Below are 24,678 nucleotides of genomic sequence, written 5' to 3'. Positions count from 1 at the left end.
ATATAACTGAAAATATATAACATAAATAAAGGATATATATTTATATAACTACAACACTTAATATACATAAATTATATAGAAGGAATTATGTGATTATATGTGTTAATATATATAAATGATATAGGTTCGTGAATCCGAGGCCAACCCTGCATTGTTCAATATAGTCATATGTATTTTTACTACAAAATACATTAGGTGAGTTCATTTGATTCCCTTTTACTCTTTACATTTTTGGGATTGAGAATACACGCACTACTTTTACAACTGCTTTATTAAATGCTTTTGAAATACATTTTGTACTGCGAATACATGAAATGCTTTTATAAATGTTTGACGAGATAGACATTAGCAAAACATTCCTCGAATGAATTATGTGGATGTGATAATTGCCACCATTAAATTATGTGAACGTGATAATTGCCACAATTGATATGAATATTTTTCCCCTGATTATTATTGCTTGGTAACCTAAGAATTAGGGAACATCACTAATTTTGAGAATTAGTGCACGCCTAATTGATGCGAATCCTAAAGGTAGCTACTGGGTTTAACACCCCCACCTAGAATGTTCACTAGACGGAAGGGCTAGTGGGCATGGTGTTTAGTACTTCGAAGTTTATATGATTATTATACAGACGAGATGTTCTGTTTTGGGGATATTATTATGCGCATTATATGTTAAGGTCGGTTACCAAGCCAAGTTATGAAAGCCATGAAAAGTGAATGTTATGTATCGAGAGAATGATTTTATACACAGGTTATGTGTATGTTATTTTTGTACACGAGATATGTGTACGGTTACTAAGATTTATGAAAAATGGTTTCGTACACGAGAAAAGTGTACTGTATTTAAAATATATCGCATGTACATTACAGGTGGGTATAGGATTCGGGCCCATTTGTAACATGCAGCATTTAAATCTTGTGGTCTATCAAAATGATGAATTTTATTGCTTTATGATAAACCTATGAACTCACCAACCTTTTGGTTGACACTTTAAAGCATGTTTATTCTCAGGTATGAAAGAAATCTTCCGCTGTGCATTTGCTCAATTTAAAGATAGTACATGGAGTCATTCATGGCATATAGAGGTCAGAACCTCGCAATGGGACCATCTGTTGAAGACTTCGTCCAGCTGGATTAGGTCGGGTCACTACATCTACGTACTTTCCTGCAATATTGAATCTCAATATTGATACGTGAGCATTCATATCTCAACTTTTATATATTAATAGTGTATCCATGACTAGTGCTCGAGTATATATGTTTATGCATGCTTGTATGCTTTAATTTTATCGTTAGATAGTTTATTATGAATCACGAATTTGATACATATGCTACTGATATAAAGTATATGATATGCATGTTTTTGGAAAGCTGGTGAAAAATTATTAACTTTTCATTTAGAAATCGCGTGATTTCGATGAACGAATTAAAAAATATGGTCAACTGAATTATGTTAGACGTTAATTGAAATTGTAATTGAAATTGTAATTGAAATTGTAAATTAATATTTAAACAACTTGTCTATGAGATTGATAAATTGGATTTTTAGATATTACTAATCGAGTAAATGAATTTCTATATAAGGCATGTCTTGTTTTGGTAAACAATTATCAAAATTGACTGTCTTATCAGGTTTTAAAGCTTTATGAACACTATAATCTAATTTTACAAGTATTGGAAAAACTATGTGAAATAATAAAATATGTTCGATTGTCATGATAATTCAAATATAATATAGCTCCTGAAATAAATAATATTTTGAGTTTGATAAACTATAAATTCGTTCAATTATCAAGACTTATATTATGTTAATAAACATGTATAGATTTAAAGATCATATTTGGTCAGGTTGACTTTTGAGATGACTTTTGTTAACTTTTGCATGTCGGTCTCGAGCATTAGGATTGTGATACACTATGACCTGACCTAGCTTGTTAGACATGTATTGACCAACATATGTTCTCTAGGTTGAGATCTATGGTTATTTTGCATTTCGAGTTTCGGTCACATTTCGGTGAATGACCTTATGTGCTGCTAAGGTGAGTTTCATTTGCTCCCTTTTTAATTGCTTTTGCAATCTATATATTTGGGCTGAGAATACATGTACTTTATTTTAAACGCAATGGATACAAGTACATACTAAATTCTACACCTAGTTTGAACCAAAAATCCCTTAGCTTTGGGGACTAGTAACTGCCAGTTATAAGAACTGGTGGGCGCGAATAGTGGTATATGGATTCATAGGGCTTGACATCCCCGTCTATTCCAGGTATAGAAACCCTAACCTAAACTATAAAATAGACGTATGCTATTTGAGTTTAGTACACGTTTGTTTGTGTGTATTGTACATGTTGGTTGCATGTATGTTAAAACAGGAGTACTTATTATATAGACGTTAAAGTTTAGTTACCAGGGTGCTCAATTTCGTAGAATCTTTTTGATAAACGTTACGGATGAAATAACTGAAATCTTGTGATCCACCTTTATATACAGATTATGCGCAATATTAAAACTATGAACTCACCAACCTTTGTGTTGACACTTTTAAGCATGTTTATTCTCAGGTTTCTAGAAGTCTTCCGCTGTTTGCTTATACGTTGTACAAGCTATGTGCATGGAGTCATACATGCTTTATTCAAGAAAACTTTGCATTCACAAAATTATCACCATGTATCATATTTGACTGTATTGTCAACGGATGTATTGTTAGAAACTATTATATACGATGATTGTTTATACGTAGAAATTATCAGACGTCAAAAACCTTGGATTTATATATTCATTTATGGTGTACCTTTTCAAAAAAATGCAATGTTTACAAAACATATCATATAGAGGTCAAAACCTCACTATGAAATCAATGAATGATGTATTCGTCCAAATAGATTTGGACGGGTCATCACAGTTGGCATCAGAGCTTGAGGTCATAGGGAACCAGAATTTGCATTAGTGTGTTTAACTGGTAATTGTTATGATGCATTAGTGAGTCTGGACTATGATCGTATCTGTTTTTACCAAGTTTTACTTATCATTTCTTGTCGTAAATTACATGCTTATCATTCTTAAGTCTAGACACGTTTCCTGCATTTATTGCATACATAGTGTACAGACGAATTCATATCTTAGCATATCTATTACTGTAAACTTTGCTTGACATCTTTCGAAAATTCCTCCGTGATTTATGGAATTTTGGTATTATATATACATATGTAAATTATGTATTGAAGAGTACCAATCTAAATTCTATAATCTATTTCATATCAAAAATCATCTCTCTAATTATAAAAGATGGATCCCGTATCTAGTTCAAATTCCTTAAACTCTGACAGCTATTCCGATATGGATATTCACCTGAACTCCGAAGACAGTGTAACCGGAATGGATCAACCAATTAGCCATTATCTATTCTGGATGAATTGGGGATGGGTTCGTAGTCTACTTAATCATTGGACACAAGAAGAAGGTGATCCCTTCCATCCACCACATTCCCCTCTTGGCGAAGAACATGAAGCACTTACCGGCGAACCTGTTCGTAATACCATTTTCTCTCTCATCTCCAGAGTATCTCGTCATGATTATATACTATCTCAAATTCTGGATCTTATTCATCCGCTCGTCCGAACCGCTAATCATCCCGGTGTAGTAGAAGAAGTCAACGAGCTTCGCGCTCAGGTAGTGGTTTTGGAGAATATGGTGCAAAGATTACAAGCACCAGCAGCATCACCGGTATCAACAGTACCACCATCATCAACACCAACAGTATCATTACCACCACCAACAACAAAATCGTCATCCCACACCTCAACATCACAATCTGTACCTCGAACATCAACGTCATACGCACCATAGATACCAAGGAATACCAACAACAACAAACGATGAAGTATTGATTCATAACTTCATCGAAGAAATATTCTGCAGAGAATATGTAGTTTCTAAAAGTTTTAGAGATTACTTATTCTAGTTCTAATTGTAAACCAGATGAGTGAGCGAATAGAAATGATGAAATAAAACCCTGATCGGAATGGTGCACGATTTACAAACTAGATCTGTTTTACCAGCAGCATCAACGGTACCGTCAGCATCACCAGCACCACCAGTACCATCAGCATCATCAGCATCAGCAGTATCTACAACATCACAAGCTCCGCCAGATCCATAATCACCGTAAACATCATCACTAATCAACAACGCGTGTATCGTATCAACGAGTTATAAAGTATTAACTCATTCCCTCTGAAGAAATTATATGTATATTATATATATATATATATATATATATATATATATATATATATATATGAATTTTGAGATCAAAATAAATCTTTTCGTACTAAGCTATTACGTGTGAATCTTAACTACTCGGTTAGTTCATGTTATTAATATGCTATGATGTACATCCTTCTTTAATGACTTAACAATCCAAAAGCTTTACTTAAATCCCGATATGTCAAAATCAGAATATGTATTTGAATTTGTATGAAAATGGTTGTTCTTTAGTGAACGGATACATATGTGGATGTAAGTAGTATAGTTAATGACTGTTGAATCAGAATTGAAGAATGTACGGTGTAACATATTAATGTGAGATATAAATATTTCTCGGGTATTACCTACCCGTTAAAATATTTTCACCGTCAACAGTTTGTACAACAGAATATTTAATTACAATCTTTATGAAAATATACGTACATATATACAGGGCCGTCTCTACAATTTAGAGGCCCTAGGCGAAAATAAAATTGGGCCCTTATACACGTTACATTTTTTTAATACATATAAAAAGATTATATTAAAATTTATCAATACGAAAGAAGTTTTTAAGCCAGACATAATTGGGAGAAGCTCATCTGAAACTAGAGCTAGAAAGGCCTTATTTTGTTAGACAGCCGTAACAAATTTTTTTATTATCAAATATTTATTCGACAATATTTTATTTAATTTACTTAACTATTTGACAATTGTATATATATTAAAAATTTTGGGCCCTTCTAATATTTGGGCCCTAGGCGGTTGTCTATGTTGCTTATGCCCAAAGACGCCTCTGCATATATATTTTCTTTCAGATGTAATCATGAATTTAATGAGTTAATATAATATTAAACTCATTTGATTTACGGTTGAAATGAGAATTAATAATCTCCAAAACCTTTGAGATTTCATAATTGTCGCGAAATATTTCGCTAATGAAGTTATGAATCAATACTTCATCGTTCATTGTTATTGATATATCTCGGTATATGATGTTGGTGCTCGTGGATTTCTTGTGAAATTCACAAGGCACGAATAATGTTTTCTAGAAAGTTTTGAGTACATCGAAAATGGAAGTGTAAAATCAAACATGTATTTGAATAATACACTTGATTTATTATGAAAATGGAGTTTAGTGTGCTGAAGCAGTGATTAACGATTGTTAAGTCATTAACAAAGGATGTACATCATAGCATATTAGTGATATGAAATAACCGAGTAGTATTTACTAGTTAAGATTCACACGTAATAGCTTAGTACGAAAAGATTTATTATTGTTCCAAACCATATATATATAAAGTATACATATATAATTCTTTATGAAGAATGAGTCAATACATCTTAACTCATTATTACTAATATTCCTTGGTATCTATGGCGCATATGATGTTAATGTTTGAGGTACTGAGTGTGATGTTGAGGCGTGGAATACAGATGTTGTTGTTGGTGAAGCTGATGCTGTTAGCGGTGATGTTGATGGTACTGGTGGTGCTGGTTATGCTGCTGGTGCTGCTGCTGGTGCTCGTAGGTTTTGCACCATATTTTCCAAAGCTACTACTCGAGCGCGAAGCTCGTTGACTTCTTCTATTATTCCGAGATGATTGGCGGTTCGGACAAGGGGATGAATAAGATCTGAAATTCTAGATATTATATATTCGTGACGGGATATCCTGGAAATGAGGGTGAAAATAGTGTTCCGAACGGGTTCGCTGGTAAGTGCTTCAGGTTCTTCGCCAATAGGGCAATGTGGTGGGTGAAAAGGATCACCTACTTCACTTCTCCATTGATTAAGTAGACTACGAACCCACCCCCAATTCATCCAGAAAAGGTGATGACTAATTGGTTGGTTCATTCCGGTTACGCTGCCATTAGAGCTTGAGGAGTTCGAGGAATCAAGTGAGAAATCCATATTATCTGATCGGAATAAGAGTTTTTGTTATAAGATGAGTGTTGAATATTGAATGATAAATTTGTCTTCTTAATATACGTATATATAGCAAAAAGATTTCCGTAATTTACGGAGAAAATTTAGAAAAAGTGTTAGACAAAGTCTATTAAGATAGATATGATAAGATATAATAAGATATGATGTGTCTATACTCCAATAATAGCAGTATGACGTGTCGAGATCATAAAATGATAAGTATGTAATCTGATAATCTTTCGATTAAAGACTTTCAATTCGTAATGGCCTATTCAGGTCTAGGGGCTTGAGCTATAGGATCCTTTAAATCGATAATCCAAACCCTTCTATTCTAGAATTTCGTAGACGCCATCCGTCAAGAAAATTCAATGATAAAAAATAACGAGAAATCAAAGATTTAAAAGTAATGAATATGAGTAGTGATGACATTATAATGTCTTTGAGATTCTCGATAACTCAATGACATTTTCTGGTTCACAAACCGATGCATAAAGGCATAAAGCAAATAGGTACGTGATATAACAAGGAGGTTATATACGTTTGAGTATGAATAGTAACAAATATAAGAGTTTCAAAAATCATGGATAACATTTTATGTAATACATATGTAATAAACAAAACTATGATAGATGACATAGGAATGTCGAGAACGATGTCGCATTTAAATGTGGTGGCAAAATTGAATAGTACTTAGGAAAGTGAGCAGAGTTCTTAGGTTGGCTCGGCATTCTAAGATAAGTAAAGTTTCTAAAGTATAGTGTAGCATTTAACAGTTTAAGGCAACAATTAAAGGCACTATAGTCAAGGAAAGTTGTAGTCCTACATTGCTAAGGTACCTAATTGTATAAGGCACACATAAAATGCAATCCTGGTTCTCTACAACAGCCTGCTCTGATACCAATCTGTCATACCCCCAAATAGGGCCTAGGGTATATGTGACTAATTATATCAAATCACAGTTGTACAAACGAGAATGACTCTAAATGAGACGTTTTATTTATTGAATAAACAGCAGAAGCATTATTCAAAGTTTTACATCATAAGAGTACAGTAAATGGGAAATGTCTAAATAACATGATAAATATGAATGATGGACTCCATGCAAGCAGCAAAGCATACATCAATCATCTAGAAGCAAGTAGCAGCTAGCTCAATCATCACCTGAGACAAAACATGCTTAAAGTGTCAACCAAAAAGGTTGAGTGAAATTCATAGGTTTATAAATAATATCCAAAGTTTTAGACCACAAGATTTAGTTTAAAGTTGATCAATATAGATATATCAATCTAAAAGTGTTGCTGTAGTTTGTAATATCGCTACTAAACAATTTACCCTATGACACCTTGTACTGTCAGTGTCGTGGAATCATTATTATGTAACCAAAGACCAACGGTCGAATGGTTAGAGACGTTACTCTCAATAGGCCTACTCACAATAATTAAGTTTGCATTTAAACGTAGCAATTGACGATATTACGGTAGAGATTTAGCATGAATCAAAGCATGACAGCATAGTTAACAATTTAGTACTTGTGTCTAAGTGTAAAACAGTTATAAAGCAAGCATGTGTCTCACCCCAAAAGTTATAAATAGTTAAGTAAACAGTAAAAGTGGGGCTATGAAAATCACCTTAGTAGCACAAAAGAGTATTCCACGAAAGAATTGAACGGAAGGACGTGACCGAGATCTCAACCTAGAGATAGAACGTATGATCAAACATTGCCTAACAGAAAATAGTATATAGTACTATATTGATAGTAATGGTTCACTAAAGAATTTCCATTTTCGAAAGGTTACTATTTATGAAAAGTTTCCACTTATAGTAATTTTTCAATTTTAGAAAGTTCGGGTTAATCTTTAGCAAGACGTTGTATAACTTTACTCAAACTTTGTTGCTATCAAATAAGTCAGGAATGACCAGATGTAACCGGGGGCCCAGGACTCTTGACCAGAATCTAAGTCATGGCATTCGAGATCCACAAGCTTACCCATAAATGGCAACCTAGACATCATTCACTTACGACCGTGAGTAGCGATGAAGTTCACATGAATTGTACATTATCTTTGATTAACCTTCACTTTAGGTTTATATGTTATTATATATGTTGTATTATATTTATTAATGTATTAACAATTTGATTATCTTATATTATATACTATAAGTTATTATTATTAAATTAGTATAGTTATAAAATAAGTGTTTATTAATAATGTATTATTATTAACTTACATTATAAGCATTATACTTTATTATATAGTATACTTAGTTATTAACCGTAAGTTATAATAATAATATTAATTTAGTATATGTAATATACTTATGTTAATCGAAAATCATACTAATATATGTTAATTCGAATATTAATTTATTAAATATTATATTTATAATTTTTATAAACTTAGTTAATTATACAATTCAGTAGGATATTTTATAAAAATAATTTTATCAAGTTTTTGTATTTATTTCCCACTTTTATTTATATATATACTCGGTTTATATTAATCAAATTTAATTAGGTAATAAATATTAAATCGACCTAAATAAATAATTTTATATTTTTTACAGGTTCTATATTCTGTAAAAATGTTATAAAAATTATTAAATCAAATTTTATATCAAAATATTATTTATTTAATATTTTCTAATTATTTAACCATTCTAATCGGCCTATAATTAAATAAATAGGAAAAATAATTTAAAATTAATTTTTATATTTTTTTTACAGTATCTAGTGATGCTACTAATCATATAAAAATTTTATAAAAATAGATTTAATACACGTTTGTATTTATTTTTTATTTTCTTTATTATTTCTCTTGGTTTAGAATAATGCAAAAGTAAATTCTATTTAAATACTAATCGACCCATTTATTTAATTTTTATAATTTTCACTTGTTTATAAAAATATAGTAATCTCAAAAAAAAATTTATAATTATTTTTATTACTGTTTAATATTTTATTACGAATTTTTCATAGTTTTCGTGTTTAATTAATAAGTAATTCGTAATTAAATATAAATAATATTACAAAAATTCTAAAAATCATTTTCACATGTTCCTTAATAGTTCCAACTATTTTTTATACAATTCTTACTGATATTAATATTTTATATCAGTTATATATATATATATATATATATATATATATATATATATATATATATATATATATATATATATATATATATATATATATATATATATATATATAGTGGTTTTGATTAAAATATAGAATATATATATAAAATAGTAAATAAATTTTGATTTCAATTCTAATATTCTTTTTATGTTAATTTAAAGTTATGAAAATATTTTTTTTCCAGTGTTTAAGTACATATACTAATTTTTATTGATTTATAGTATATATATATACTAACCAAAACATAAATAAAAATAAATATATAGAACAACATATAAATTAATATTTCGAATTTAATAACTTATATGTGATTAATAGAATCTGTAAAAATTATTTTTACTAATTTTAATGATTTATAACTATTTAATCCGATTTATATATTATTTTATGTAAACCGAAAGAAAAAAAATGAAATAAAAAGAAGGAAAAGAAAGTTCCTCAAATTTCTTCAAAATTTGGAGAGAAATATTTAGGAGTTATGTGAAAAAATATATGAGTTTTAGGTTGGTATTTATAGGTAAAAATGATTGGTGAAAAGAAAAGAATATAATAAAATAAAGGTGTCAATTTTGACAAAATAATAAAAACATGTTAAAAATATTTTTAATAAGTTTTTTTTGTTTTTGAAAATATTTAGTCAAAATTCATGGGCTCATTATTTAATTTATAAAAAAAAATCTTATTTCTTTTTTTTTATAAGCTAAATATATAAATAATGATTAAAATAACTTATCATTTAATTAATAATTATGTTACATATAGTTTTATATATAATACACATTAATATTAATATTAACTAAAGTTATTTTATATAATTAGTATAAACTTTAGTTAACAAAACGTGTCGAAAAAAAAAAATATTTAATCAACGTCGAATTTAATCATATATTAAGTATGGATAACAACCCTAGGGGCAAATTAGTCAATTCAAGTATGGAAATATGAGGGTTGTTATATCCTTTTTCACATTTTAATGAAAAACGGTTTTTAATTTGAATTCAGTATTCCCAAAAGTAAAAAAATAAAATAACATCATTTTATATATATCTTTTATAAATAAATTTGTTACCTTTTATCAAGAATCAAGAATGAGTGTTAAAAATTGGTGTTCGGTTATATTATTAAGTTGTAATTATATAGATGATTAATGATTAATTGTGTATTAACTAAAAGATATTAACTGAATCTTTTAAAAAGTTTGATAAGAGCAGTCCCAACGGCACGTCCAGGAGTCCGCCCAGACGGCCGCCCAGCTGGGCGCCGATGGCACGAACACCGCCCAGATGTCGTCCACAGCCCGCCCAGCCACCTCCGCCCTTCCGTTCGTGCTTTTCAATCACATTTGTGGACTGACTCCTTGATAATTTATGACCTTTTTCAATTTTTTTATTTCTTTTTTTGTTTTTAAAGTTGAGATGGTGATGGTGATTCTGATGAGAGTAGAAGGGAAAAGGTAGATGAGAGTAGAAGGGAAAGGTAGATGATAATTAAATATTAAAGTTAGATGTGTGGTCAATATTATTTACGGAGTACTTTATTACATTTTTATTTATTTTATCTTTTAATTTGATTAATTTTTAAGTGTTAATTAAATGTAGTTTAATAATTAATACTATAATTCTTTTAATATTATTAGTAAATAAAAGTTTAGTTTTATTTAAATAATTGTAATTATTTGATAATATAAAAAAATTAAAAAAGAAAATAGAAATATGAAAGGAGGGGTGTCATTGTTAGGAGTGTTTAGTCATGGGTTTAGTCCTGGAAAAGAAGTGAGATGGAAGTGCTGATGTGGCGTTGATGTATTGGCTAGTCCTGAAAGAAGTGTTGTCATGGTTGGGAGCGCTCTAATAAAATGATTTAAAACTGATAAATTAAAAAAGTGACCTAAAGTGGGAATAATGCTGAAAAGTAGTCTAAAAAACTGAAAAGTGTAATTATAAAATTCCTTCACTCCTTTACATGAATGTTCAAAGTCGAATGTGCTTATTGTGTTTGGAGTTATAAGTCATCTATAATTCAGGGACTCAATACGTAATGTGTGGTCTTTAATTTGTCAAACATATAGCTCAAAAACAATATTTTGCACCTTTTGGAGCAAATTACATAATTACTCATTTTAAATAACCTACTTAGCCAATGTACTTATTCGATGAAAGATTTTTTTTCGCTTACCCAAAAAAAAAAATAGTCAGCTTATATTACTTTCAATAAGGTTCTTATTGACAAGGTTAATGGAAAGATGGTAAGATTGGGGTGTAAGGTTGCTTAGCTTGGTTCGGCTTATTCGCGTTTGACATTTGTTTCTTGTTTGAGTTTCTTTATGCTTGTTTTGTTGCATTTTGTGTTGTTTTGGTGTCTTTTGTTTAGCATTTTAGGTTCTAGGTTGTCTTGGTTATGCTTTTTTCATATTATTTGTCGCGGTCTTGGTGCTTATTTTAGGTTTGGCTCGCCTCGACTATAGATAGCAATAGTTCGTTGTTTTATTTTTTGGAAGTCTGTGAGCCTAGACGGTTTCCTAGTTATTCTTGTTGACCTCTTTCATCAATTGCCCTAGCTGGTTATATAGTTTTCGTTATTTTGCCAAAAAAAGTTCTTATTTAATGTGACTATATCAAACCGAATAATTGTTTTTACAATAATTTGTATTCTATGTAAATCAAATTCAAATGAAAAGAAAGTTAGAAATATGAAAAAAATGAATTTCTCAGACCGTTGACAAGGACTCTTTGACTACGTAATATTCTTAATGATGTTTACCATGGCATAGTTCGTTTAAGATATGCATTACACTTTTTCTTGGCAAATATAATGAAAACTTTAATATAAAAACGAAAAATGTTCTTGAAAAGAAAACGTCTTCAACAAATAATACAACCGGAGAACCCCATAAGACACGTACCTAGAAAGCGGTACAACAAAACAGATTATCTATACCGAACCTCATATATCGAAATATATACCAACTAAAAACAAAAAGAAGGCAACTAAAACTAAAAGGCAAACTAAAGTAAAGCCCCACATAACATAATCATAACAAACAAACACGAAATATCTAAGAATCAACCTTAACTAATTTACCGTCAGAGATTTCTCGTCAAATATTTTTAACAAATTGATTCTCAATTTTAAAAGGGAGCACATTTAAAGAACCGTCACCTATCAAGATATGCATTACACTTATTATGCTAGCATTCCCTTTGAATTAATACTCTAGTTAATAGTTATAGTAGTTCTATTAACTAAAGGGCGGATATTAATGAACTCGTTTTCCCAAAATAAGTCTTCTCGCTAAGACACCAATAAATTTTGTTGTTCTTCATATTTATTCAGCTTACCTCATTGAGATAGTCATTCCATATTTGTTGTTTGAAAGTGGCTTTTTCATGTTGTTTCCTTGTTGTAATAGGCGCCTTTCATTGTTTTGATGAAAGGTTTGCTACTTCTTTATTAATGAAATTCGTTCCCTTTTCGCCGAAAAAAAAAAGTCATTCCATATATATGAATCTCCCTTTTTTTTTTTTTTTTTCTTCTTCTGAAAAGCAATATATTAACAAAATCACGAAGTCATGTACATATGAGGCTGCAGGCCGTCAAATACACGAAGGATGCTTGAAACAAAACAACCTGCAGCCAAACTCGAAGACAAGCTGCAAGGAGCAGCAGATACGAATACATATAAACAGAAAAGAAGCAGACTAAGTTACAAATTGGGCTGGGTTATTTAGCCACCCATGCCAATCAATCGATTTCGATTTACATCTCTTTGCGACCCACTCGAAGCTCTTGACTTGAATATCGTTTAACACGACCGACGAGCACCAACACTTGTTCTTGAAAACCTTTAAATTTCTATTCTTCCAAATTAAATACCCACAAGTCCACTCAACCGCTTACCATATTTTGCGACCTTCAACCGACATGTGTAAACCCGAGTTTCCCAAAAAGATTTCATTAGAGCTAAGGTGGACGTGGAGGCATACCATTTGTTAACATCGGGGATCTCTTCCTTGATTCGGGACAAACGAGCTCGTCGATGGGGAAATTTATGTGGCAGGCGGTTGTGTGGACATGTTCTTACCTAATTTGGAAGAACCGTAATAACAAGGTTTTTTCAAAAAAGAGTTGGAACGTTCCTGTAGCACTTAATGAGATTCAAGTCAAAAGCTTCGAGTGGATCGCGAAAACGTGCAAAGACAAAGTCATCGACTGGCATAACTGGACACAATCCTAAAATTTTCATCTAATTGCTACTAAACGTTGAGTTGCCTCCTTGGCAAGTGGCGGACAGTAGCCTTGTGTGTGTAACACTATGGAGAGTGATATGTACACAATTCATTTTTGTTATGTACACAACCATCATGTTTTACAATATTGTACTGTACAACACTGTAAAGCATGATGATTGTGTACATAACAAAAATGGGTTGTGTACATATCATCACCCTAACATTATTGTGTGTATACGCCAAGTTAATAAGTCAGTAGCACTCTTAGCACTCTTGTATGTAGTGAGTAGGGATGGCAATGATCATTCGATCCGATCCGCTTAAAACGGATATGGATGATCTAAATGGATGAATATTGGATATGGATATGGATATGGATGTTTTTTGGATCGGATATGGATGACAATTTGTAATCCATGGATGAACCTGATTTCACCCGAAATGCTTAAATTTATATACATATAATATATAAATATAGATATATCGTTATAATTACTCTCAATTATATATTATATTTCATTATATATATATATATATATATATATATATATATATATATATATATATATATATATATATATATATGTATATATATATATATATATATATGTATATATATATATATATATATATATATATATATATATACATATTCCGTTCACTTTTTATTACATTAAATTTCAATACGTCCAAGTCTTAACGTTGGGATTTTTTTCTACAAAGCTAATTGATATTTCGATCAACGTACAAGTAGAGGTGATCATATTCTTATATGTATGATGTTTATTTGTTGTTATCATATCGTATATATGTAAATATACACACAAGTTATAACATATTAGTTGTGTTATCGAGCTTTTAGGTATATACATTATGACTTATTTTTAAGTAATTTTATAACAAGCGATGACTTTAACTAGAATTAAGTTGAAAAAAAAGATTAGAGATGAATTATCCAATGGATATCCATTAACCCGAATAATCCATCGAATATGGATATGGATGGATGAAACTTTGGTTAACGGATATGGATATGGATGGAACTTTAGTTAATGGATATGGATGTGGATATGGCGTAATCCAATCCATATCCGATCCATTGCCATTCCTAGTAGTGAGGCTTTAGACCAGTGAGTCCATGTAATGTACATTTTTGATGGTAATATAATTAATAACTTTTGCTTTTCAAAAAAAAAAAAAAAAAAAAATTGTCCGACGTGAAAACTCTCTAGTCTAAATACCAGCTAAGATGAATATATGTTGAAGGGTGGTTTTAGACCGGTGCTAACCCAATGTGAGATTGGGGCGTGAGATGACATGTATTCCAATGTGGTAGCTGTTTAATGCCCCCGACGCCTCTAACGGGGTGTCACTCATGACGCTGAAGGGGCGTCAATCGCAAATCTAACGGGAAAAAAATGGAAGCGTCAAGGGTTTTTCAGTCAGAATCTACCATTAATGTTAATTTAATATATAAGTTAAATTACAGTACATTTGATACTTCTTCCCTTTGTTGAATTTTTTAAAAGCAAATATCGATTGAACTCATTTTCCCAAGTAAGTCTCTACTTGCTATAGATAAAGAGCATTCGGTTTCTCACATTTATATTCTACTATTTCAGTTTACAAAACAGGCCATTACATATATTAACCTCACTTTAACGTTCAAACGAGAATTAGACTATGACCAATTCCACACCTTTAGGCACTATTGATTTTAAGTGCTCAGCAGAAGATCGAGCAACTTCCTTCTTCTTCGGATCCCTCGAAATTTCAATCACAATTTTCTTGAGTGAAACAGCAATGTGTATGATGTATGAAACAAGTTCAAAATCACATTTTCGACCAATATAGTCCACAATTTCAAAAACCTTGAGATGTTCATGAGGGTTAGTAGCTTCTCTTGGTTTCTTCTTACGAATGATTGGTAAAGTCCAACAAGGCTGCAAAAAGATCCACACTTATGTTAAAATGTTTAACGTATATAATATAGTTAGATTAACTGGACATCACATGAGTACCTTAATACAGAAATTCTCCAAATTTGAGCAAGCATTCATTATGGAAGCCAAAAATAGAAGAATATTAACTCCATTGCGACCAACTGCCAGTCTTAATTTCATCAGATTTGGAAACATGGGAACAGATCGGTCTGATGGATAGAGGTTACTCAGAAGACTTAAGGAAAGAGATTGCAGGGACAAAGCACAAGACGATATTTTGTCGAACACATCATTAATTAGAATATAACCCATATCAAGGTCAAGTTCCATCAGTTTCGGAAGACGAGTAAGACGTAAATCTCCACAGAAACCTCCTTTGCATGTGAACGATACAAGGTTGTCCAAATCAGATAAATAGATGGATCTCACATTACCAATATCCACTATTTCAAAGTGCGTTAAGTTACAAGGTTGTCCACTGACAACAATATGATCCAGGTATAGTGAATCATGGATTGATATCATCTCAAGATGTGGAGAATTCTTTAAAATTGCCTCAAAAACTTCTTTCGTCACATCGACAAACTTCAGTATAAGTTTCTTTAGATCAGGAAGCATCATCACAACCATAGGAAAACATCTTGAATTTCTTCTTAACATCAATTTTGATGCGAAATCACGAATTATTCTACCTTTTGAATTTATATAAGGACATCAGTCCGTCAAATCTAGTTCAAGAAATTCAACTTTTCTACTTGATGCAAATTCAAGCCACTCATCAATCACATGTTTATGATCGCCGTTTAAATCATAATTGATCCGAAAGTCATTGACAGTTGGGTGGTTGTAGCTTCGGATGACTGAATTGACCTGTTCGATGTACTTTTCCCTTTCTGACTCAATTACATTAGCCGAATCCATATTATTATGTAAATTGTCCCTACCATCAAAGTTTAATTGCCTCAAATTACACCACAAGTATCTCCATCTTGTAGCAACACCACTAGCGGCCACTGCATCCTAACAGGCATAAGCGACAGAATCTTAGTGAGCATATCGTCCGACATCTGGCTTATAAAATCATACGAATTTGGTCTTTGACGACTTCCCACCTTCACAAATATATGTCATCAGTAATAATAAGAATCCTAGCAATCAAAGCCAACAATACTCATGTTGTTTAAATCCCGTACTTAATCCAACCAATGTTACAGGTAAAGTGTAATGCAAAAATGAAATAAAACAAAGCAGATAAGTTAATGGTAAGGAGGTGTTGACCCCAAATGAAATGTGGCGATAATTATCAGAAAATAAACCCTAATTTTTCTTTAGATAAAAATACCAAACCTGAACTTGAAGGGTAGCAGAAGAGCTCTGGAAGCAGTCCATGATTTAAAGATTTAACCTGCGTCACAGGACCAAAAAGGCGGAGTCATAGAACATTTCAAATTGTTCAGATTAACAGCAGTCACGATTGTGATAAAGAAAAGAGTGTGTTAGCAACCAGATTTATACTAAAATTCAATAAATTAAACCCAACTCCGAGGGAAATAGAGTGAAACAAGCACAATACCGCAGGATATGAGAGGTGGATCGAAATCGGACGATGACCTCGAGGAAATCGCGCACGAACACCGGAAAATTAAAATAGAAACCCTAAAAATAATTGTGGGTTATCGTCAAAAATTGGACAATAGTGAGAAGAAATTGATAAAATAATGAAGCAATTGAGCACAAAAATGAGAAAATTACATACCACAACAACAGCCATAGAAATCGTGAAGTAATGAGAAATATATACCTGTGAAGACGACGTAGCAATCCAAATCGGAAGAAAAACGACTATATTTTTGTGAAAGTGGTATTCTTTTGGTATTACACGAGGGGCATTAGATGACAAAAGACCTAATATGGTGAGTAAGAAGGCAAACAAGAAACACTTCTCAATCGAGATTCAAGTTTGGTTACCGACGATCGAGAAATTGATAATCAATCGACCGTTATGGATTCAAATCAAATCCCTGTTTTTTCTCATTTGAAGTTTGGGTCCATAGGGCAAGCGATTTGGGCTCAACTTCGGGTCGTATTTTTGTTTCTTTGAGACACAAGAACAATGTGGTGACGTATGGTAATCATAAGGTGTCTAACGGTGCTGTTGTCGGGGATAAAAACATCCATGTTTTCGCAAATGAAGATGCTGACGGACCGGGTATTGAGCATGATAAGGGCCCAGATGCGGGTGACATGACTGTTTGTATTTCAGATGTAGATGGGCCGCTAAAGGGGCCAAAAATTGTTGATAACGCAGCACATCATGTTTCTCTAGAGTTGAACGAAGACAACATCACTTTTGCGGTTAGGTTGGCTCGATTGAAGAAAAAGAAGATGTTAAAGAAAAAAGAATTCAAAGGCGTACAATTGAGTTCAAGAAGGAATGTTGCTTCTACTTCGGGTTTTTTGAAACTCGTTGATCAAGACGATGATTTGGACTATGGTGATGCTATTTAGAACCTATTTATGGCGGGTAAGGTGGAGAACAAAATTGGTTTTGCGGGTTCGACACAGCTTAATATGACCGACGAGACTTTTGCGGCTTTTGATAACATTATGACTTCATTGGCCGAGAGTGAACCGCCTACAGTAAATCTTGTTAACTCTAGTGATATCCCGCGTTCCCCGGTTAAGAACAAGAAACAGCATAAGTGAAAGGGAAAAAATGGTTCAAGGCGCTAAAATGGCTAAATTCGGCGTGTTCATAAAGGACATTTGAGTTCGTTTTTCAGTTTCACGTTCATGTTTTGTAGTCATTTTCCTTATATTCATTTCGTTACTTTCGTATGCTTGTAGTTTTGGTTTATATCGGTTCAGGTAGGTGAGACTCAGTATAGATAGTTTGGTAGTCGCTTTCTAGGTACGAGCCTCACCGGGGCCTCTGTTGTACTTTTTGTTGAATCCGTTTTCTTTTCGAAAGCGTGTTCTGTTTCTATAAAAATTCTCGTATTTTCGCTAAAAAAAATAAAAAAGAGAAACAGTTCTACAATTTCAAGCCACGTATAATCAGACACCCCTTCAGACGAGGGGCATTAATATTTTCTTTTTATATTTGGAACGGCAACACATATTCATTTTTATCCACGATGGAACTTGAACTCGTAACCCACAATTAATGAGACTCTTTGATACTACTGAACCAGAAGTCGTTTGGTAGTATTTTCATATTTGAGCTTCTTTTTTTTTACAGCGTTTGGGATCACCCGAGGGGGGCTAAACCACCAGTTAGGATCATCTCCCCTTTCGACTATGCCGATGCAGCGATAATAACCCCGCCCCCGTCGCTGCCCGGGAGGAAACCTTGAAACCAATCAAAGGGCACGGCCAAGTAAAACCCCTCCCCTTTACCCCTCAAACGATATGGGAAAGGTGCCATGGGTGGATACTTCATGTCAGGGATGAAATTGTGTTTTTTTAATATGTAGTCGAACTCCTGACCTCCCTTAAAGGAGGTAGGCCACCAACCGCTGGACCACATCACAACTTCCATATTTGAGCTTACATTACTCTCAATCTCTCATAACTCAAACCGTGTAAAATCGAGTATTGTCATTGTAGCTTACATTACTAATGCCAAACGTTTTTGGTATTCGTGTGCTTATTGTGTTGGTAGTTATACTATTTAGGGACTCAACATGTAATGTGCGGGCTTTATTTTGTCAAACACATAGCCCAAAAAACATTAATTTGCATTTTTTGGAGCAAATTAATTCATTGCTCATTTGAAATGGTCAAACTTATCTTACGTTCAAAGAAGGTTGTTAGAGCAACCGGAGTGGGAGCTCGTCTCCCCTAAGTCGCGTACTCCGTCGCCAGTCACCTCACTCCCCAACCTCGTTGCGAGTTTCAGTCTCGGTCTGGTCAGTCGCATAGGCGACGCGTTTTGGGTTCGGGGAATAAAAAATAATAATAATAATAACATATAACGGCTATTTATTTAATCGTTGGTTTTTTTTTTCTTTTTCTTTTTAAATGCTATATATACACAACACATATACAAACACAAACACATATCATTTTACATCCATTTTACTCAACATATACTCCCACAATCAAATCCAAATTCTATCATCAAAATAAAAATATTTCTTTAAAAATGAGTAGTTCCGACGAAGAAAGTTTGATTAACGCAATGAAAAGTATATTTGCTTATCGAAATAACGTGGTAATACGTAGAGAGGTCGAGGAACAAAATGAGGCTCAAATCTCAAGACGAAAACATCGCTACATTCGTCGTGATCGTGTAGAAGCGCACAATCGTTTGATGAAAGATTATTTTGTTCAAGATCCGAAGTATCCCCCTGAATATTTCAAACGGCGTTATCGAATGTCACAAAGTCTTCTTGAAAAAATAATTGAAGGTATACTTTCTTACTCTACTCGTCCCGATGCACCAAAGTGGTTTACTTATTTTCATCAACGTCCCGATGCACGTGGTGTTCTCAGAGTATCTACTATTTTAAAAGTCACTTCTGCCATTCGTCAACTAGCATACGGTGATTCACCGGATCTATTTGACGAATATTTACAAATTTCAGAGAGAACATGACGTGAGTCTTTGCAAAATTTTACAAGATGTATTATAGACTTGTATGGTAATGTATACATGAGAGAACCGATCGAGGACGATATACGTCGGTTGTATCATAAACATGAAGAACTTCACGGCTTTCCTGGAATGCTTGGAAGCATTGATTGTATGCATTGGGCTTGCGAAAAATGTCCAAATGGATGGAAAGGGCATTTCACCCGAGGCGATCACGGTTACCCGACAATCATGTTGGAAGCCGTTGCATCGTATGACAATTGGATTTGGCATGCATATTTTGGAATGGCCGGTTCGAACAATGACTTGAATGTCCTTAATGCATCTCCATTATTTGATAGTTTACTAACTGACACGGCTCCTCAAGTTCCATACGAAATTGGGGACGTTGATTTTGATCGAGGCTACTATCTTGCCGATGGGATTTACCCTTCGTGGGCTTCTTTCGTTAAGGGATTCTCAGGTGTTGTTGACGCAAAAAGGAAATACTTTACAAAGAAACAATTTGTAGCTCGTAAAGACGTTGAGAGGACATTTGGAATTTCGCAAGGTTGTTGGGATATTTTAAGACAACCTGCTAGGGCATATAGTGTAAACGCAATCAAAAGAATCATGTATGGTTGCATCATATTGCACAACATGATAATTGAAGACAATGGTTTTAACATCGCTGAAAATAAATCTTACTACTTGCCTGTCAACAACCTACAAGGATCAACTTGGTACGAAAGGTGTGATGTATATGCCGAGAAGACAAAAGAGCTGCGTGACAAAGACGAGCATGAGTATCTTCGACATACTCTAGTTTCGCATCGATGGCATAATCGCGATGACCAAATAATTAACGAATTGTAACTTTTTAATCACGATAACGTATTGTTTTTTTTTTTAAATTTTTAGGAATTGTAATGTTTTTTTTTTTGGAATTGTAATTTTTATTTTTATTTTAATGGAAGTTATTTCTATTTATGTTAATTTTTATAATTATATTCATTTATGTTATATTTAAAATCATAAAAATAATAATAAAAATATAAACTGACATGTCTAGCTGACAGAGGTCACCACTCCCCACTTTTTCTGACTCAGCAAGTCAGGTCTGACATGCCAAGTGACCTCAGTCACCACTCCCAGTGCTCTTATTGACAAGGTTAATGAAAAGGTTGTAAGATCGAGGCGTAAGGTTACTTAGTTTGGTTTGACTGTTTCTCCTTTGGAGTTTGTTTCTTGTTTCAGTTTTCTTATGTTTGTTTTGTGGCATTTGGTGTTGTTTTGGTGTCGTTTGTTTTAGCGTTTTAGGTTCTAGATTGTCTTGGTTATGCTTTTTTTCCTATGTTTTTGTCGCGTCTGGTGCTTAGTTTAGGTTTGGCTTGGCTATAGATAGCTGTAGTTCGTTGTTTTATTTTTTGGAAGTCTGTTTTCTAGTTTCGAGCCTAGCCGGTTGTTTGGTTGTTCTTGTTGACGTCTTTCATTTTCGACGAAATTGTCTTAGTTACGTAGTTTTTGTTATTTTTGCAGAAAAAAAGTTCTTATTTGACGTCTTTGTATGAAATTGAATAATCGTTTTTATAGTATTTTGTATCCTATGTCAACTCACTTCCAATGAAAAATGTAAGGTGATCCGTACACCACTAATTCTAGTCATACATCACCAAATGTTCATAGAGTGTTATAAAGTATAATCATGTTAAAGAAAAAAGTAGAAATATGGAAAATGAATCTCTCAAGCCGTTGACAAGGACTTTTTGACTACGTAATATGCTTAAAGATGTTTTTACAATGACATAGTTCGTTTAAGCTGTGCATTACATTTAAGCAAGTATTCCCTTTTAATTAAGATTAAAGGGCGATTATTGATGAACTCGTTTTCCCAAAATAGGTCTCTTCTCGCCAAAGACATCAATAGATTTTTGTTCTTCACATTTATTCAGCTTACCTCATTTAGATAGCCATCATCCATATATATGAACAGTGGCGGAAGCACGAAATTTTTTCACTGGGGTGAATTTTTTTTTAAAAACATAGCAATTTTTTTGGGCTAAATATGGAAGTTTTTGGGCAAAATATGGAAGTCTTTGAGCAAAATTTGAAGTTTTTTGGGCAAATTTTGAAGATTTTTGGGCAAAATATGAAAGTTTGGAGCAAAATATGAAGGTTTTGGGGCAAAATATGGAGGTTTTGGGACAAAATATGAAAGTTTTTGAACAAAATATGGAGATTTTTGAACAAAATATGGAAGTTTTGAGGCAAAATATGGAGACTTTGGGACAAGGATCCAAAATTTTTGCACTAAATATTGCAAATCCACTGGGGGCGGGTGTCCCCCTCTGCCCCTTCTAATTTTCGCCCCTCTATATGAATCTCCTTTATCTTCCCAGTGCACTTGCTCCAAGACTGAGCGGTCATTTAGCACCTTAGCTGGTGATCGTTTACATTTAAGAAGATAACCAAAGCAAGGATGATAATACTGGCTGTCATTACAAGCACAATTGCAATTTTCCTAAATACTAATCCTGATTCTTTTGTAATAGTTTATGTATAGCTTAATTCACTTGTTATGAAATAGAAAAAATATCCATATTATAAGGTCACATATCATAGCTAGAGAATGTGTACCAAATCAAAGCTCCCAGTAATGCAGACGACACATGTACATTGCTCTATAAGTTCTACATACAAGGTCTTTAATAACTTCAAAACTGTAATGCAAATCACATGAATTAACATATACGTGCTAGCCTTACTTTAAGGTTCAAAGGTAAATCAGACGATGACCAACTCCACACCTCGAGGTTTTATTAACTTTATCCGCTCCGCAGCAGAATATAGATCAGCTTTCTTCTTCGTACAATCACTTGAAATTTCAATCACAACTTTCTTTAGGGCAACAGCAGTTTGTAAGACGTATGCAACAAGTTCAAATTCACATTTTCGACCGTTATATTCCACAAATTCAACAAGCTTGAGGTGTTTATGGGGACTGGTAGCATCCCTTGCTTTCTTCCTATTTATGATTGGCGAATTCCAACACGGCTATCCACACTTTAGTTAAAACGAGTAAAACAAACCCGCACTTCGTTGCACGGTGGTATCGTCGGTTAACGGTCGGTTGATTGGATGTTAAGAAAATAACGGAATGCAAAAGGAAGTGAAGAAAAGGTTGTAAAGAAAAGGGGGAAAAATCAAAAAGGGCCAAATTACCAAATTACCCCCGAAAGTTAGGGTAGTTACAGAGCTGCCACTGTTAACAACATTGACAGCTCATTAGGATTAGTATATATATTAGTAATAGTAATAGTAATGTTTAACATATAGTCAGTGGCGAATTTAGGTGAAGACCCGTGGGGTCACGGGACACCGCTAGTTTAAAAAAGTTTAGTATAAAATATCCCGGACACCACTAAATTTAAATGTATGACCCCATATATTTTTCAAATCAATATTTTTTCTTTTAAATTGTATAAGATACGACTAGATTATACTACTCGGACCCCATATATTTTTCGAATTTATAATCTTATTGAAAGTTAACTATGACTAAAATAGCATTTTAATATAACTAATACTGAGAAAAAAATTCGTGACCCCATTAAATTATAATCCTGAAATCGCCACTGCATATAGTACCGTTAAATTAAGTTTGATTAACTCGACCCCGCGTGAACAATACCTTAATAGAAAAAGTTTCCAACTTTGGACACGCATTCATTATTGAAGCCGAAAATAAAAGACAAGTAGGTTTCGAACCCTCGCTTCGCGCCGGGGGTTCGGTTTTCAATGTCTTTTATTGCGTTTAGTTTGTAAAATTATTTCGTGACTAACGATGATGTTGTTGAAGTGCCACTCGTGTCAAACTAAAAGGTATAGCTCGTGAAAGATTTGAATGTTATGTTAAATTAACAATATATGTACATCTCCGCATTTCGCTATGGAATTGTCGACTTTTAAAAATTTAACGTAAAATCAACGTTATGAAAAGTACCCCAAATATTTAGCGTTTTTTAAAAAGCATCCGTTTTGCGTATAGTTAGTGACATTGTGTTCCTAAAATTATTTCGAGTTTAACGATGGTGTCGGAAAAATTTAACTCGTTGAGAGCGAGAAGATTTGATCCGTTTAAGATTTAGGGGAGTTTATTTAAGATTTTTTATGAAAATGGTCATTTGACACTTTACCCCCCTGTTTTGGGGGGTTGATTTAAATTTTTTGGAAAAGTCTGGGGGGTTTTGTTGATGAAACGAAAGGTAAATAATTCCAGAAAAAAGGTGAAAAGTCGAAAATACCCTTAGTCACTATTCACTTCAACTATGTCTTTTAGATGTATAGATATAATTATCTCCGTTGCCACCAAATGCCAGTCTTAATTTCTTCAAACTTGGTAACTTGGGAACAGATTCAAGTATTAAGTTTCCCTGCATAAACCAGAAATAGTCTCACAAACATCTCGATTAATGATTTAGTATGTGAAACATTAACATGATGAATTACTAACCACGAGTTGTATCAAACTTAAGGAAAGAGACTGCAAAGACAAAGCACACGATGATATTTGGGCAAACACATTATTAACATTAAACAGAGCCAAATT

At 32.9% G+C, this 24,678-nt stretch overlaps 1 protein-coding gene and 1 long non-coding RNA gene across 2 annotated transcripts; one reads left to right on the top strand and one right to left on the bottom strand.

Moving 5' to 3' along the window:
• Window positions 1-15,358: 15,358 nt before the first annotated feature.
• Window positions 15,359-17,133, bottom strand: LOC139850630 (uncharacterized). Its single transcript, XR_011760097.1, has 3 exons — window positions 16,841-17,133; window positions 15,572-16,605; window positions 15,359-15,493 (listed from the first exon to the last, which is right to left on the bottom strand). It is a non-coding gene; the product is annotated as an uncharacterized lncRNA (long non-coding RNA).
• Window positions 17,134-20,150: 3,017 nt separating this feature from the next.
• LOC139848839 (uncharacterized) lies at window positions 20,151-20,945 on the top strand. The gene has a single exon (XM_071838528.1). It carries the CDS (start codon window positions 20,151-20,153, stop codon window positions 20,943-20,945), a length of 795 nt encoding a protein of 264 aa, XP_071694629.1.
• Window positions 20,946-24,678: the final 3,733 nt, after the last annotated feature.

Source organism: Rutidosis leptorrhynchoides, chromosome 5 (assembly GCF_046630445.1).
Source record: "Rutidosis leptorrhynchoides isolate AG116_Rl617_1_P2 chromosome 5, CSIRO_AGI_Rlap_v1, whole genome shotgun sequence".
In the NCBI taxonomy this organism is placed as follows: domain Eukaryota; kingdom Viridiplantae; phylum Streptophyta; class Magnoliopsida; order Asterales; family Asteraceae; genus Rutidosis; species Rutidosis leptorrhynchoides.
This window is presented reverse-complemented; position numbering and strand designations above follow the sequence as displayed.